General features: G+C 38.2%; 1 protein-coding gene across 2 annotated transcripts in view; it reads right to left on the reverse strand.

Moving 5' to 3' along the window:
• The window catches only part of LOC139722434 (phosphatidylinositol-binding clathrin assembly protein-like), a 123,341-nt gene extending 115,002 nt beyond the window's left edge, over window positions 1-8,339 (reverse strand). The window contains exon 1 of one of the 2 annotated variants that reach the window (XM_071633728.1): window positions 7,925-8,339. In XM_071633728.1, coding sequence (XP_071489829.1) covers window positions 7,925-8,057 — 133 coding nt within the window. In that variant the 5' untranslated portion in view covers window positions 8,058-8,339. The remainder of the gene's footprint in view (window positions 1-7,924) is intronic. The other variant, XM_071633729.1, reaches the window with a different exon arrangement.
• Between the last annotated feature and the right edge of the window lie 10,750 nt (window positions 8,340-19,089).

The raw sequence follows: 19,089 nt of genomic DNA on the forward strand, positions 1-19,089 counted from the left end.
TTTTTGGATAGTAAAAAATAAAAATAAAAAAACACACAATTCCCGATGTCTGTCTCATTTTTCCAAACATTCATTCACAAAACCCATGGAAAAAAGATTCAACCCTTTCTTAGTATATTTTAAACATACACATTAAAGAGAGCACTATACAAGTACTGTAAAACCAGAAACAATCACAGCATGAAGATTTTTGCGAATTGGAGCCGATAGCCTTTTTCGCGGCATGAAACTTTCGCAAATTGCCATCACCATCAAATGCTTTGTTGTACATGTAGACAAACACTTTTGCATAAAACTTTCCAGAATCTTGGCTCATCACAAAATTCGCAAAAGTTTCATGCTCGCAAAAATTTCTGGTTTTACAGAAAGTTGAATAACATAATGAAATAAGTGCTTTCTCTGTTTTCCCGGCTTTCTTGAAAGCTAAGAACAACAGACACAGTATTCAGGACTGGGATATGGGCAAAGCAGTAACCAGTAAATAATTCTTCAGTACATCTTCCAAAGAGACCAAAGTGGAACATTCTACCTATTCAAAATATCAGTTATCATGAATGAGAGGGGGGGGGGGGGCAAAGAAAATCACAATTATTCATTCAATGACCTCATCTCTGGAGCTGACTCAATATTTTGCCCTCTGAGTCTGTATCAATAATCAAGGGCTGTCATCCTCATTGGCGTCATATTCACCCTCTGGGATCTGAAATGTACAGACGCCGATGACATTGTACACTGACAAACTACCATTGGCAATGACACGGTTAAGTACTCCTGATTACCACTATCGGTACATGAGCTTCACGTCATTCAACTATGACCAGGGGCAAGATTTGGATTCGGCGAGCAATGCAGTGTTTTCTGTAACCCCTCTTATGCACGGGTGCAGTGGCTGTGCAGATTTATGCTTGATTCTTGTGAACACGCAATCGGTGGCCTCAGCCCTTCCTCCTCGACCCTCCCCTAGACCCCCCCCCCCCCCCTTCTCTCCCCCTTTGGGCTGATGATCTCACCTCAACCAACGTTTCTCTGGCACATCAATGCTGCCTGCTTGCTGCTATTTATGTGGCGTGAAATTGACGTCTGCATACTACCTACCCTGCGTCGCTCCCCTACGCAAGTTATTTCACAGGCTATCCATTCACAAGCACAGCCCGCCAGACACCCTAGAGATTGGGCCTACTATCCTCTACCAAGCAGAATAATGTAGACCCATTAACAACTGCACACAAATCAAAGCAAATTGAACAATGGAAGCCTAGGTAAATGTATGTTCAATTTCAATCACAAAAAGCATTTTACAACATTACACACAGTGTACATTATTGTACAATGATTCACAAACTACTGTAAAACGAGGAATGTTCAGGTGCTTTTTAATTTTGCAAATTTTGCGAGTGCCAAGATTTGCGAAATTAAAACGCACTAAAAGTTCTTGTCTACACTACATTGTATATGCATTGAATGCCAGTAGCAATTTGCGAAAATTTCATGCCGCGAATCATGTTTTACAGTATTCGGTGTTCTACTCACATACCCTGTAGTGCTAGTGAATTTTCAGCAATACAATGTGTACAAATTCAAAGATGAGCTCCAATATTGCATACAAAAGCATACATTTGTATGTACCTCATTTGCTGTGAAATTTGTTTACCAGATGAATATGTGTATTGTATTATACACTGACTATTAAGCTAGATTTAGTTTACATTTTACAGTCACCCTGCACTTAGCCAAAGTGTTGAAAGAAATAAGAGTAGGCCTACATAATGTACAATGTACATTTGTAGGCACACACAGGAAACTACAACAGAGGGCTATGGTGAATGACACTTTCATATTAACACACCTTTATGTATGCTTCACGTCTTGAAATTCAGTTTACACCTTTACTTTTTAATCACTGTACATCCACTTGTTTCTACACATCTAATGCTGGATCCCAGCCTCATACAATCTTGTAAAGGGCAAGTCCAAGATAAGGTCCCCTCAGAAGGCAAAATTTCACCTTTGCTCAATATTGACATATTTGGTATCATTTTGAAGCTTATGAGTTGAAGTTTTGATTTCCATGGAGGAAAAAATGATATTATGTAAATTTATGCAAATTTCAAGGGCGTCATTTGCATATTAAAGTGTACATATTTTTGTACAATGTGTATGTCCAGGGATGAGGGACCTCCCTGGTATGTCCTATTAGAACTAAAATTGTACATGTACATTGCATGTTTATCTACTATCTATGTTTTATAACCACATGCAGCTAGAAATAAAGAAACTTTTATGTGAACATTTTGAGCACCGGGGGGGGGGGGGGGGGGGGGGGGTGTTTCATAAAGCTGTTCGTAAAGTTACAAACAACTTGCGAGCGACTGGTGATCAGTTCTGATGTGCTATATATCAGAATTTCCATAGTTCAGCACAAGAACTGATTACCAGTCGCTCGAAAGTCGTTTGTAACTTTACGAACAGCTTTATGAAACACCCCCCTGGTAAGCATGTACCCTATGGTAACACTCTAAATAAATTCTAATACTGGTATGTACAGTAGCTGTTGGGAATATTTGTAAAAGTCATTATACAAGTCAGAAGCCCTAACATGTAATATTTCCTTCTGGTATATCAGAATAAATCAAATCCCCATGCATATTTATATTGCAACAAGCACAGTACCCCCTTGTACCCTCTACAGTGTACACCAATTCAGCCTCAGCGCCTGCTGCAGCACACATTACGATGCTGAACGTGGTAGTACCAAACTGTAAACACACCACATAGATAGCACACTGGATGATAGGGAAGATGGCGTAGAGTTGTCCTGTGCTACCGTGTCATCCTAATTAATCACTTAAAGATCAAGTTCCTCTCTACACATCCTCCAGTGACGTCGGGCACGCGGGCCAGGTCGGCGTCTGTCTTGAATGGAGTGAGTCACGTGTGCTAGCGTCAGACACCATCGTCACCCGTGGGGTACACAAATTATAAAACGGAACCCCTGTATCCTTTAGTAAAGCCACACTATATTTCTCAAACCATCAAGACATACATTGTACCACAACAACAACATCAAAATTGGATAGTAAAACTACATCATGGCAAATTGAACAAACTTGTTGAGGGCAAAACCTTTTGTAAAATTTGCGGTTATATTGTGCTCTTCTCATACATAAAAAATTGTAAATTATGTTAAAGAGCTTACATTGTTAATGTATCGTAATATCAACTGTACAAACTGTGATAATGGCAAATTACATGTACTGTACATGTGATCTATTTGCAGACTGTAACACTTAAATCTTAGCAAGTGGAAAAGGGAGTTCTTGCTCAAACTCTCATATATTAAAGCTCATATCTCTCTGCAGGGTAAGATAATATAAAAATCTTTTGAAAGGCAGAGATCTTTCATAGTGCATTAACTCTGTATAGAACTGAACCCTGACAATGCTGCTCAGAGCGTTGGTGTCATTTGATTCTGCATAACATTCAATTGTGATATGTGGAGACTGTGTCAAATTCATAATTAAATCATGACACTAAAGTGCATTCATGTCTACAACATCTGTGCATATCACCATATTTTGAGAAAATATCAAGGTTCATACAAGTTTGTATGTAGAGAGTTTTGAGAAGATATGACCATTTTCGAAACAAACAGTGGGGCACACAACTTTGCAAAATACAGGCACACTGCTACCTCATGCCCAATTCTGAATCCTAATTGGTTCAAACAGCCATATTCCATTTCCAATATTCATGGCTGGACCCCTTTTCAGCGTTCATGTCAGCAAGTCTACGTCACAGTTTCTCTGGGGATTCGTAGAACTTCGCTGGGATGTGTGCAATTTGATACAGCAAGAGTCATAATACCCTCCATCAACACATTCTAAATACAAGCATAATCAAGGGATATGACGCCATACTATTCTTGGGTCGACACATGTGACATTTCATTCTGCAGCTTTAGAGCTTGTGGATACACATATCTATCACAAACTGAATGATAAGAATGAAGAATATATCTCATTATATATAACATTAACATCTTTTTTAAATGAAAGATGATGGTATAAAGTAAGTATTTTAACAGTATTGGTGGAGATGAGAATTGGGCTTTTGACTTTTTGCGAGATACCAAGAAAACACTTATGATATAGTACAGGGCAAACCATTTTAAGAGGAATTCAAAGTTTATTTGATGAAAATCGGGTTTGGAATTACTAAAATATCCAAAAACAAAGTAAAACAAAGTGATCATAATAAAGTGTGGGCCACACTTTATTACAATCGCTCTTTTTTTTTTGATATCTCAGCCATTTCAAAACCAATTTTCATCAAATAAATGTTGAATTCCTCATAGAATTACATGCTCTTTCATATTTCATAAGAGGTTTCTCATTATTCCACAAAAAAAAAAAATGTCAGAAACTTGAAATTAGGTCTCAACCAAAACTGTCCCATCCCTTTAAGGAAGGTAACACTATCACATAGATGTAAAAATGTTATAAATCCAAGTTCGTATTTAATGGGAAAATAAATTACACAGAACCGCTAAACATAGCATTTACAAGCATGTTATCTATCTACACAGATAGAGAACACATTGAATTTACCAATCAAAGTATGAGTCCTTAAATTGTAATTCATGTTACAATCAATGCAACATTGTCATGATATATAACAGACCTGTATCGAAACCAACCTCCTACTTTTATGGAAAATTAGAATAAAAATAACAAAAGATAACTTAGCATATTGATAAAAACAATTCCAAAGTTAATGATGACTATCGAAGTATTACGATGATGACTATGTCATGGCAATGATAATAATGATAACAGCAATAACTTACGTATGATACATGTACACTTGTAAAACCTTAAGAAGAAAAAAATCACTAGTCTAAATGCTGTACATCCTCCCCAGGGTGCTACAATAGATTCTAGACCACATTCCAGCTTGCCCCAGGTAACTATTAAACTTGCACTTGGACCCAAGTAAACCACTCTTTTATTGAATTATCTTAGGGCACTTTCCAAATAGGCACTTGGGCTAGTGAAGAAAAATCACTGGCAAGAAGCCCTCTTGATGATGGCATAGGTGTACCATGTCCTTTCATCAGTCTCACACATTTCACAAAGAACCTACCATAATTCATCAAAACTTAACCCAAGCCTCAACACTGAACTCCCTGGCTATAGTGAGTTAAATAAAGTTAAATGGCATTGACATTGATAGGGCTACATTTTATGCAAGGTTATCCCTTTTTCCACCCCATTCTTCCACCCCCCCCCCCCCACCCCCACCAATTCCAATCAGTTGCACTTCCTCTTCTGAAAATGACATTTCCAGCTGTGAATATCACACGACCTGGATATGACCATATTCAAGTACATGGTACAGTTTTCTCAAATCACTCCTTTCCTTTAATAACCCGTTGAAGGGACGGGCTGATTCTGCTAGCAACATGCATTTCCCATTGACACCTGCCCGAGTATACTCGGGATTCTTCCTCACTGGGTGGGTTAAATTGTACTCTCACATTAATCACATCTATAGTTTACCTGAATCTCAGTGAGATCAGTCAGTATCATCACAATACAGATCCTAATCATGGCAGTTGATCTACAAATAAGTGGCACTTGTCTGTAACTTCAAAAACAGTGAATGTCACCTACGCCGAGCCAATTGTTACAAATTGTACTTTACTTGGCTATAGCAAGGAGCTTGAAGCTCCCTGGCTATATTAAGATCATGTACTCCTAATCTTAAAATCACTCATTTGACTAAACGTGTACACTCACGTCACTGATGGTGGTCAAAATCCTACATCTTAAACCTGTCGAGGATGAGTCCCGAGTATACAGTACTCGGGCAGGTGTCTATGGGAAATGCTTGTTGTAGCAAAATCAGTCCGTCCTCAATGGGTTGAATCGACATTTACTCGATCATCTAGATGTTCTTCATTTATGACTTCTTTGGAAGAAATAATGTAAAGCTCTTGGATATCTGTGCTGTTATGAAAAATGTCAAGCATTGTTACTGTAAACATTCCAGGAGTAGACTGAATAATCACATGGCACACCGAAAATGTAGGAGGAAGAGCTCCCACTCTACAGACAATATTCTTCATTTGGTACACAGAGGTAGAGATGGATTCAGTTTCACAAGAGTACTGTATGGGCCCATGGAATACTCAACAAGGGGAGAATGCCCAAACAACACAACATTGAATTAGAGGGACTACACACAACGCACATATAATGAAGGGCATCCCTACAAGCACTGCTAAAGGGCTACAATGTAATTTAATGAGACATGTCCATGAAATGTAGCTAGCATGGGAGCTGATTAACTGAAAGATTAGTCTGTATTTATCATTGCTGTAGGACTGTAAAAGTAAAAAAATATATTTCAAATATTTTATAAAACTCCTCTACACAGACTGAGTTTTCTGTCTTGGGTGCGGAATACTCCAGACTTCTCAACTAATGCCATGGGCATGATCTGCTGTCAACGATGCTATGACTTCTTGGCTTCCGCAGTACCTTCCTTATACTGTAGGCCTATACGCTGAATATTTCGCGAGGATTTTATTTTCGCGAATTTCACGAGTCAGGTGCTATTCGCGAAATTAAAGACATGCGAAAATATTATGACTCTGATCCCGATATGAATGTGACGCACACATATACTTTTCTCCGTTCAGTACAGTACTCCACGATTGCGAATGTAACCACTCGCGAAATCGTCGGAAAGTCCTGATTTGCAAAAATTTAGACTCCCTATAAAAATATATGGCATATACAGTTTTTACCTACCACAGTGTGCATTGTTGAACATTGATAGTCATGAAGGTGTCAAACATTTCAATGGCAACTTGCAGATGTCTTGGCTGCAAATGAAGCTTTCTATCATCTTCGAAATTTGATTGCAAGGTATAAAAATACAATTGTCATTACATACAGAGATATAATAAATGAACACATCTGACAGATACCACTTACCACATCATTGCCATAGCTTTATTCAATATATTAAAACATTCACTATCGTAGTCTTGACCGACAAGTCTGTCTAATTCCGCGAAAAACTTCTCATTTATAATAATGACATTTGCTGGGTCAGTTTTTAAGCGAAAAACGGTCAAATCGTAGTCCAGCGTCACGTTTGACCTCGAACATTGTTTCTATAAATAAATTCTATTGGGGTAGTACGGCCGCGGCCTGTCTGTGTCACTCTGAGTGTCACAGTGTCAGCTCATGCTGCTCAGGTTAGGAAATATTGCATTTAGACCCTAGACCTGTTCCCTCCCCCATGCCCACGACGGTTCTGACATATCCACCTTGAAAATGTGAATTGCATGCCAACTGTAAAACCTCTAGCTCTACAATCTATTCCATGTTAACTAAATAGTTATCTATACAAAAGTGTTGCTGTACCAAATAATACACAACTAAAATTTTAACAAGTAATTTACGGCGTCTGGTTGCGCTTAATCTCTATAGAAAGTATAAACTTAAACCACTATCACATGTTATTTCATCTGTTAATCACGCTGTAATTGTAAAACCTGTGTACATGAAGTAGATTTACATCATACACACGCTGCAATCAAACAAAGTCAAGGGTCGAGCTGTGAAGTGCAGAGCTCGGGGTGCAGAGTCAGAGTAATTTAGCTGCGGCCATGCCGGCATACAGTGTAGTATCACTAACGTTAGTTATCAGGCGTAGGCTTATGTGAAATCGACGTCGAACGATAAATCAAGCCAAAGCACACGAGGGAATGAACACGCCCTTGCATGACATCGGCAGATAGAGAATCCAGCAAAACAACACACTGCATTATCTAGATGAGGCATGCATAATTTTCTTGAAACGCTGTAAGGCACATACAACAGCAATAGCTGTAACGTTACATTTTACTTACAATCCAAGTGCTTTTTCTTCGGTCCCATCATCTCCTCAGTTGTGGCTTTGCATACCGATTTAGCCAGATCGGCTCCCGCGATGGTGTGGCGGGCAGCCTGCATTCGATCAACAACACTCTGTCGTCCAGACATGCTGGAAGAAAATCAGTCAAAACGAGAAAAGATGATTAGGTGAACACTCCTTGAGTTTTAGACTGGGGTGGTATTCGCAAATATATCCAAAACAATCCAGTATCCGAAGAAGTCCACAGGTGATGTCTCTTTCCCAATGGCTTCTCTCACCAGCATGTAAAGGGGGCCGAACCGTACATAAAACACACATACATACGAGAAACGTCAGCTAGCTAGCTACGTATAAAGGCAAGGTACGATTACGTGTACGTACGTGCGTCCGTCCTTGCAGCGCCGTGCCTTGTCTGTAGCCGTCTGGCTTCTGCGCTTCCAAGTCCAATATAATGTGAGTGAGTGTACCCGTGTACTACTAGTATTGTGTGTGTGTGTGTGTGTGTGTGTGTATGGTTGTGTGTTATCGTATGTAAGCAGTACAGTACGTGGACGTGCGGATTTCGCACCACACTGCGCTGCATCCTGTGCAGTGCGCAGGCCACGGCGACACGTTCAACCAGTATGTTTCTGTATCGGTACTTTGTATGTTTTTTTTATCTCCTTTCATTATTTTTTTTTTGTCTACTACTCAGAATATCATTTACCTGCAAAACTGCAAGGATTCCACAACAACCTGTCCGGCTGGGCCCTGCTGCATGAAAGTCGAGATCAATCATAAGTCAGAATATCAAGCATAAGTCTCTGAATACTCAATTCTGATTGGCTGAATATACCTGACTTATGTTTGACTACTATCATTTTCTCACTTGTTATGTTTGATCTCAACAGGCACCGCCAACAAAAATATGAACTAGGTACAGAAGTACAGTGTACAATGCCCACCAAACGCCCCTACTTATAGATTTACAGAGTGCGCAATTGAATGAATTTTATCACCCAACGCGGCACCCAGTATTAATCCAGAAATGTTTGCAATATCTGTTATGGTGTCATTTCAACTAACACGTGATGAAATCGAATAAAACAAATCTGATATCAATTGTCTTTGATAAAAAAAAACTTGAAATGATCCCGTAAGAGAATGTAGAAAATGGCTTGAACAATCAGACGCACTAAATTGAAAACATTCCTGATTGAATGACCGATTTTATTTTCTAAAGTAATTCGATGTTTTGATTAGATTATTGGCAAAATGCAGCGATGTGCATTTCTCCTATAAAGACTCTTAATTTGAACATAATTCCATTCGATCGAGATCCGGAATCCATCCCCTCTCAGAGAAGAGAGAGAGAGAGGGGGGGGGGGGAGAAAAAAAATGTTTGGAAAAACCTCATACCTAGGCCCTAGACCTCCGCATGTACAGGCCTAATAGGACCCTTACCTTTCTTCCGGTAATTTAATAATTCAACCCCCCCCCCCCCCCCATGTTTCAAATGCTTTGCTGATCATGGAATTCAAGATTGGGTTTATGTTTTCCAGTTCCATGAAAATGAAAACAAAAAATACAACAAATCTAAACCTCTTTCTTTAAAACTCATCTCCTTCAGATACAGCTAGCGTTATATTCGCGACATGAAACTTATGCGAATTGGAGCCGACGGTCTTTTTCGCTGCATGAAACTTAGAATTGCCACTGACATTCAATGCATTGTTTAGAATCGCGCGCATTTTGCTTTCGCGAATCTTGCCTCCTCGCGAAATTTGCGAAAGTTTCATGCACGCGAAATTTTCTGCAAAATAAAATTCAATAGGGGCCTATTCATACCATGAAAATGATAAAAAGAAAACAGAGGGCTCCTACTCTGATTTCAATGAGTAGGTCCTGAGGGATCATCTCTCCAAATTTGATGATTTTATCTGCCATGTAACGGTAATATCATCTGACTTAAGCTCTTTCAACCAATTACTAGAGGATAGGCCTACAGTTTTGATGCAAAATGTAATAACGTATTCAGGCCTACTAGTATTACACCTTCCTTCGCCATATAAACCCACATCCCACTGCAATTAAGCATATTTTGATCGGAATGAATAACGAATAAAAATTGATACAATGATTATGGTATAGACACTCTACAGATTGATTGATCATCAACCTTTTATTTTCATTATCTAATACATTGTAGTCACTGACTTTTTTGTTTTAAAGAATATTTCATTCTTCATCAATGGAGATGGGAAACACAATGTACAAACAAATTCATACAAAAATCTTTACATCAATTTCGTAAACATGTCATCAATGGGAACAAAATTACACAAACCGATTTATACCAAGTCTTAATATCAATTTCGTAATCTTTACACTCTCGTGCATTTTTTTCACAATCCATGTTTTACATACCTCTTTTTTACTATTTTTTCACTACTCAGATTTTATTATCTAAATCACTAACCCAAAAAACTGTCCTTTCAACATTCATTTTAACCAACTGAAGTATCAATATCCATTGATTGAAATGTATTCCTTTAAAAAAACACAAAAAAACACCCACACTACCCTTACCCCCGTCCATTCTCCCCCTTACCCTACCCCACCCCCCTTCAAAGTCCCCCATCACAACAAAACCTCAGAGACAACTAAAACATGTATGTCCTGACATACATTATATTTCAGTACGAGTGCGTCGAAAGGCATTTCCGGGTGGATGTGCAGTAGGCCCTTAATTCATAAACAAAAGCAAAACAAATTCTCAATTCTTTTTCCAGTTTTCCCACTTTTGCAAATGTATTGAAAACGTATTACGTATATAACTGCTAACCTTTGTTCTTCTAACTTATCTTGCGCTACAAACCTTTTAATGAAATATTCCGTTGGGGGTGTCTTATTTTTCCTTCCCCCCCCCCCCAAAAAAAAAAAAAAAAAAAATTCTTCACCAAAATTATAAAATATTTAACTAACTGAGCTTTTCCTTTGTCTGGTAACTCTATATACCAAAAAAGAATCTCTTCCCAACTCAATTGTTGCAAATCAACATAATTAAAAAAAAAATTACTGCATTTTTCCCAAACCTTCCTAGAGAATTCACATGACAAAATGTTTATATACGTCTCTTCCTCTTTATGACAAAAGGAATATAAATCATCATTTATAAACTTAAACAGAAATAAGTGATGATTTGTGTACACTACTCCATGCAATACAGTATATAATCTAACTTGACTGACAATTAAAATCATTATTGCATGATTATCGATCGATATTGATAGTTACTGCTTTCATTATAGACATCATTTTCATTATCATCCCCTCATCATCACCACTTTTCATTTTAATTAGTGAAAGAGAGGTAAATTACTATATATATATATGAGTAAATTCACTTGCACTATATTATAGGCCTAAGTATGAACCAATTACACCGAGTGTGTGTGTGTGTGTGTGTGTGTTTCCGTAACATCGACGCAAGCGCGTCGTTCTTAGCGAGCTTTAGACCTGCGATGCGAGCGATAAAGACGACAATATTAATTTTTGGCTAAAACTGATGTTTTGCACATGCGCGAGAGAGCTGTTTCCATTTTTCAACACGAGAGGCTGCCAGCGGCGCCTTAGCGTTCGCGTCGCTAATTATCTAGACTGTAACTGCAGTGAATCGAGAGGTGAAGCGGATGTCATAATACTTCGGACGTGGTTTCGCACCATGATATGGGACCGCCCACTTTTCACATATTACACTGAGTACATGCGCCTGTTTCCGCCATAAACAGCGGAAATGCTCCACAGTAGCCTACTTGTCGATGAACTACAGAATACCACAATTCTTATATTGCTCCGAATCGTTAACATTATAGCTTGAGTAGTTATAGATCATCATTTTTGAGGAAAATGTTGCAATCATCGTTTACATCTCTCCCAATAATGATAGCCCTCACTGATTACATCCGACGTTGTTTTCACTTCGGTCTGTTATTATTGAGTATTCAGTAAAGCTTATAGATAAAGTAGACATCTGGTCGTCAAATGTGCTAAGGGCCTATGTAAGATTAACACTTCCGGTTGATATGCAATGACCATTTTTCGTTTAATAAAGAATAAAGTAATTTTATATCATGCAACTTCTTGTGTGTTTCTTTCAACGACCAAAGAGCATCAAGATTTAATATAATGTTATATCATGTATATGCACGTGGTATATGCAAAGATTAACAAAACGTATCTAGTAAAAATTATTTTCCTTGGTAACATTGCAGTGGATAATATATATATATTATATTACATCATATCATATTCAGGCGAATTCTTTTTTGCATGAGTAAAACATCAGAAACTCTCCCAGTCCATAGTTCTATCACGTGATGTTATTATACGCCACTCTTCACTTTATAATTATTGTTGAGAGTATACGTGAAGAGGGAGTCAGACAATTCAGTGAGCCATTATACATATAATGATGAGAAAGTATGGGCCTAATGCGTAAAATATATTACATGATGATAAACATATTACATTATAAATTATTTTGATAAATTACTCTCTAAAAAAAATCGAGTGAAAATTTTCACTCTAAAAAGAGTGAATACAAAAAAGAGTGAATTTCGAGTGAAATTGGAGTGAATTTTGAGTGAAAATGCTCATTTTCACTCATTTTGGAGTGACGTCAGGGATCACTCGAAGATTTGGGAGTGATCCCTGACGTCACTCCAAAATGAGTGAAAATGAGCATTTTCACTCAAAATTCACTCCAATTTCACTCGAAATTCACTCTTTTTTGTATTCACTCTTTTTAGAGTGAAAATTTTCACTCGATTTTTTTTAGAGAGTAAGGAAGCAACTTTTAAACATTGTTTTCAGTTGGTCCCGTCAGATTTCACATTTTATAGGTTATACTATTTTATTATTATTGTTATTATTATTTATTCGGCAATTCAATATACAATACAAGCTGACATGAAATACAAATAGAAAATCGTATTACATGATATAAAAATTGTGGTGGTTCCAGGTGCATGCTGCTGGCTGCCAGGGGAGGAGGGGTCCCGTCATTCCTTTGTTAGGCTATTAAGATGTTTCCCTATTCATGACTAACTGCACCTGTTTATGTAATTAGTTTCGAATCTTATTTTGATGATTTTATTTTCTTTTGTTTTACTTTGTGCGGTGATAATTCTATTTCATTCATATAGGAAAAGAATTCAATTCATTTCAAAATATACACGTTATATACATGGGCATGTATATAATTATGGTAAGAATTATCCCACCTGATGATCAATAGTATAACTTTGGAACGATTCGAAATATATGAGGCGAAATCATGACTTCTTTTGTGTTTAAATGCTACGGAGTGGGAATAATCTTACCAAAAAGTTACGGAGGGTGCACTTTACAAACGTCCGACCAGGTAAAGTGCATTATTTGTTTTATAAAATGGTTACATGTTTTCAATTACGTGGCAGCAATTTACGCAAGATTCCCAGGCCAGCACCAGCTCTGAAGACACTTACGCTGTTTATTGCAATTAATGCATTTACTAGTAATACCATGCCAGAAGGTATTATTAGCTTGCTTAACTATACCTCATCGGTAATACACATCAGGCAATGCAGCTGAGCGCATGCATGCAAGCGGTCGTTCGCACCGGGCGTATAACGCCTGCTGAAAAGTATATGAGCAGGGCCGGGAGAGGTTGGTAAAAGTATATAGACTGGTCTTGAAATAGGTATCAGCCAATCACTTTTAGGAACGATGTCATCACTTTATAAAAGTAAATCACATACCATTAAACTTCTCCCAAACTTTCGTTTGACAGTGTGCAATATATTCTGTTATATACAACTTTTCGTCTCTACACACGGGTCTGTGATAACATAGTTATAATGTCGGCCCGTACAATGCAATTATAGGCCTAGGCTTATATACCTATACATTGAAAAGTCGACGTGAACCAAAAACCTTAAGCAGTGCTAATAAGTTGCAGACGGTGTAGATCTATATTAACGCAAGTAACACTTAACATGATTCATCACATTACCTCAGCGGGTAACGAGTCCTTCCTCCAACTAAATACTGCATCGCCTCGACAGTATATTGCACGGCTTGTTTCGATTTATCCATTGTCAGTGTGAATATCCTTCCTCTTTGTATACTGTGACCGGTGAAGAACTTCGGAGACTATCAGGAAAGCCGTACGTTGCAATTAGGAATAGATCCCCTTCGTAAAAATCACTTCTTTGCAGATCAGCACCGATAGAAGAATAGCCAATGTGAACAAAAATAACAATGGATACTTCCTATAAACTTCTAAGCAGATGCCTCATAAATAATATCCAGATGAAAAAATAGGGAGCTCAGATTCTTGATCAGAGCTGGGGGTTTTTTTTCAGGAAAAGAAGTCAATAGGTTACAATCCCAGTGGTTTTAGAACCCAAAGATTCTTTAAAAAAAAAAACCCTGTCCACAATGACGGATCAGGGCAATGAGTAAGATAATTCCCCGAAACAATCCATGTTCCAACAAACAATATCGGACATGACAGGGTATTATTATGGACTATGATTGATAATCAATCATCTATAAAGGTCCACCGCATTGATATTGTGAGTATACTGATGGGGTGGAAAATCGTTTGGTAGTTTCTTACTGAAACTGACTCAGCAATCTTTCCAGTTTTCCTAAAAACCATAAAATCATATCCATGATCCCATTTGACGTATTTTCCATGTATTCCATGAGTGAGCCAACCGCTCTCAATGAAGAATGCAAAGACACTCCAATCCAAATCGTGTAATAGGCGCACAGTGCAGGTAACTCCGTGCATCCCTCAATGAAGTCTTCCCCTATACGAAGTACAGTGAAGTTGGCATGTGCTTTATAGAGGCCCACTTCAAGTTAGCAATGACCCACCGTTGTCATCTGGTGAAGATATTAACCTATCGGCGCTGTGTTACTGACTTCACATCACAGACAGTATTTCGCTGCATTATCGACTCGGGGGGTTGGTGCAAGATCATGCCATTGCTAATTTTCACCGCGAAATTGGAGTCTTGAAAAGTAGTTGACTATTTACGTACAGCCTCCAACTGCAGCGTTGTCCCATGCAAATTCCTCACTTCGCAAATTCATGTCGCAGTTTTATACATCAAGCAGCCCCAGAGCAACATAATAATGCTACTCTTTAACCCTGCCCAAAGTATGCGGCCTATTCAACTGCTGTTCATAGACCTGCCAAACATTTAAACCCGGTGGAGATAACATGACAGTAAAATCAGCAGTATTGAGTAAACGTGTTCAATTCAAAACTCAGCTGATGATTAAGCATTGTCTCACCAGGAGTCACAAATTAGAACCGGTCGATTATGGAAATTAGAACGTCAGCGGGCGAAATTACGGCTGCCCTATACAAAGTGTGTTGGTAAAATATAGATTTGTCTTTGCTCTGTGATGCAACATCGCATACCAACGGGGAAAACTACACGATCAATAATGTTTCGGTATACCAGCACGACAAATCTGAGCTATAGACTGTAATGCAGTATACAGCTTCCAGCACAGTAGGCCTACCGGTCCATGTGCTGAGGGATAATGTTTCACATTGTATTGCAGGGAAGGGATGCAGGACGGCCAGAAGGGAAGGAAAAAGTGGGACGGTGTGTGATACCTCCTTGATGGAACACACCAATCGCCAGCTCCTAATCAGCTAAACTGACCCAATATACACAGGCGAGGTATAGGCAGACATCACCTTAGAAAGTGATGCACATAACACGGAGGAGAGGGGATTGGACCATAGGCCTATATAGATGGAGAAGGGAATGTGTTTCCTTGCATTTAGTGTCCGATTCTATAACTGAGTTATTTACTGAATTTTATATATATATATATATATATATATATATATATATATATATATATATATATATATATATTATGATCATTATGATGCTGGTGTACGCCCAATGATGACACTGAAATTGTAATAGTAATATTATATAAGACTATAAATATAGTCATTTGAGATAATCATTGCAATGAAGTATGTGGGGCCTATACATGCATGTGTGTATCTTTAGGATTCACCTTGTTATATGATTTGGTGACAAAAAAAAATTAATAATGACATGCTTCAGAAAGCAACACACAAAATTTGACATCCCATATCCCATACTGACAGGAGAAACCGTATAGATTTATCAAACGACGTATTTTCGCCTTGCAGGAATACCTTGACGTATTGTGTGTGCGTGTGTGTATATGTGTGTGTGTGCGTGTGTGTATGTTTGTATTATGAGTGCAGGGACTGACTTGTATTCAATTTACTTTACTCTTTATCCTTTTGAGCATTTATTTCCCCGACTTTGCTTTCCACTTTGCCGGGAAGTCTTTTAAACAACAATAAAATACGATGTCGGCAGTACATCACTGAACTTTGTCACATTTCAGTAATTCCTACAATCATCTAAAAGCGTAACTTATACCGGTAATGGCAATTCATGATTCTGTGGAAGATGGTTGAAAGTATATTTTTGACTTCATACAGCGTGTACTCTAAATTTTGACACGTATAACTATAAGTCCATTCCAAAGGGATTGTACAGTTTCGGTTGAGATGGGGCTTCAGGTTTTTCAACTTTTTTTTTTTTTTTTTTAATGACGATTTTTGTATTCTTTTGAGATAATGAGAAACCTGTTATCAAGCGCGCCGGAACACTTCTGTTTTTGTTTTTTGTTTTTTAGTTCAGTTTTGTTTTTGTTTTTGTTTTTGTTTTTGTTTGTTTTTGTTTTTTTTTGGGGGGGGGGACAAAATCTCGACGGGGGCACATGTGACGATGTGAGATCCTCGGCGAGGGAGCGAAGCGACCGAGCGGGGGGGGGGGGGGGGGGAGGGTGTGGAAGGGGGATACCCCCCCCCCCCCACGGTATAAAACAGAGTACAAAAGTCGCGTTTGTAGAGCTTTTAAAAGCAAATATCTAAGGGATTACACATTGTGAAAAAACAGTGCGAAGGACTATGATCATAACATACGGCGGTACATTATGTGACGGTGTGAGATCTTCGGCGAGGGAACGAAGCGACCGAGCGGGAGAGGGTGTGGGAGGGGGGATACCCCCCCCCCCTCCCACGGTAGGAACTTTTTGTAAAAACAGAGTATAAGAGCCGCGTTTATCATATAGAGCATTTTAAATCATATTTCTAGGGAATTAAACATAATAACAAAAAATACCGCGAAGGACTACATACGATCATAACTTATGAAAACTATTCATTTTACTATAAGTACGGACAGGGCGAGCGAGCCACTTTCACTTTGCCGTTCGTCTGAAATGTATTCATTAAAAGCTTAAACGTGATCGCATTGTTCGAGCAATAGAAAATATTCTTATACTGCTAGAAAGCAGAGAAGAAAAGGAAAAACGCAAGATTTACTAAAGGTATGTTTCAGCGGGTACGCTCGAGGACGAGAGGCTACCATGTATGCACTGAATTTACAAATAAGTTAATTTTAGTGTTTAGGTATAATTATTTATATTGTTAGTGTATTATAATTTTCAGTTATGAAATTGACAACTTTTAGACAAGAAAAATGCCTTTATTGTTCATTTTGGTTTTTAAACAATTGATTAATTATTTGTTACTGCAGGGGGCACGGGGGGGGGGCAAAAACTAGTTTTGCCCCCCCCCCCCCCCCTCCCCCTGCTTCCGGCGCCCTTGCCTGTTATGAAATATCAAAGAGCATAATTCCAAAAAGGCTTCTAGTTCATTTGATGAAAATTGTTTTTGAAATGGCCGAGATATCCCAAACAAAGCGATCCTAATGAAAGGTGGGACACACCTTTTACTAGGATCGCTTTCTTTTACTTTGTGTATGGATATCTCAGCCATTTCAAAGCCGATTTTCATCAAATAAGTTTCAATTTCTCTTACAATATGCTCTTTAATATTTTATAAAGTGTTTTTTTTAAGTATATCGCAAAAAGTTAAAAGCTGATTCTCACCGCAACCACTGTTGTACCATCCCTTTAAACAAAATATTGATGTAGACGGTATCATCACGAATAAGGTCAGACATAAAACGTTATAAAAAAATATTAAAATTTATTGGGATCTGGGAGTTCATGCGTGCATGTTTCTCGAAACAGAGATATTATGTAATGTTTATGTTTCGACCACCACATGTGATATGAACAATTTTCGATTAATATAAAGTTTTTTCTTCATATCAAACTAAAATTGCTGTGTTTTAATGACTAGAAACCATTATTTCTCTCGGGGATGAGATTGTATTTGCTAAGTAACAAAAAAACCACGATTCTAATAATTTGTGCTTTTTATGTGTGTGTGTGTGTGTGTGTGTGTGTGTCTGTGAGAGAGTACCCTGTGTGTGTGCGTGCGTATGTATGTGGGTGTGTGTATGTGTGTGTGTGTGTGTGTGTGTGTTATGTATGTGTATGTATATGTGCGTGCGTGTGTAACCAGCAATGAGAGAGAGAGTTGTGAAATTCACAGAGGACTTCGTCTCTCCATGACTCAAGATATGGCAGCTCTATATACGCCCTGTGCCAGGCAGTGTATACAACAATAGATTGGAAGAAGAAGAACAAGATAGCGGGGTTGTTTTACGCGTATTTACAATGGTTTGGGTCAATAGCCTACCACTTCATTATATTGCAAATAAGAAAAAAAGTGGGAGTTCAGAATTGTAACTTTAATTCTTTATCGATTTCCGACGTTAAATGGATGGTACAGTATTGGTGGAGCTGAGGATTTGGCTTTTAACTTTTTGCGAGATACCAAGAAACCACTTATGACATGGTACAGAGCATGCCATTTTAAGAGGAATTGAAGGTTTATTTGATGAAAATCGTTTTAGGAATGGCTGAGACATCCAAAAACAAAGTAAAACAAAGCGATTGTAATGAAGTGTGGGTCCCACATTTTATTAGTATATTGCTCTGTTTTGGGTATCTCAGCCATTTCGTAACCAATTTTCATCAAATAAACCTCTTGGAATTACATGCTCTTTCATATTTCATAAGAGGTTTGTCATTATCTTACCCCAAAATGTTAAAAACCTGAAGTTGTGTCTCGACCAAAACTGTACGAGCCCTTTAATGAAACTTCCACCATGATTCTAGTTGTTTAATTCTATCGTTTGTCTG

This window comes from Diadema antillarum, unplaced genomic scaffold (genome assembly GCF_040938485.1).
Source record: "Diadema antillarum isolate AM-2024a unplaced genomic scaffold, OU_Dant_1.0 scf00000165, whole genome shotgun sequence".
NCBI lineage: Eukaryota > Metazoa > Echinodermata > Echinoidea > Diadematoida > Diadematidae > Diadema > Diadema antillarum.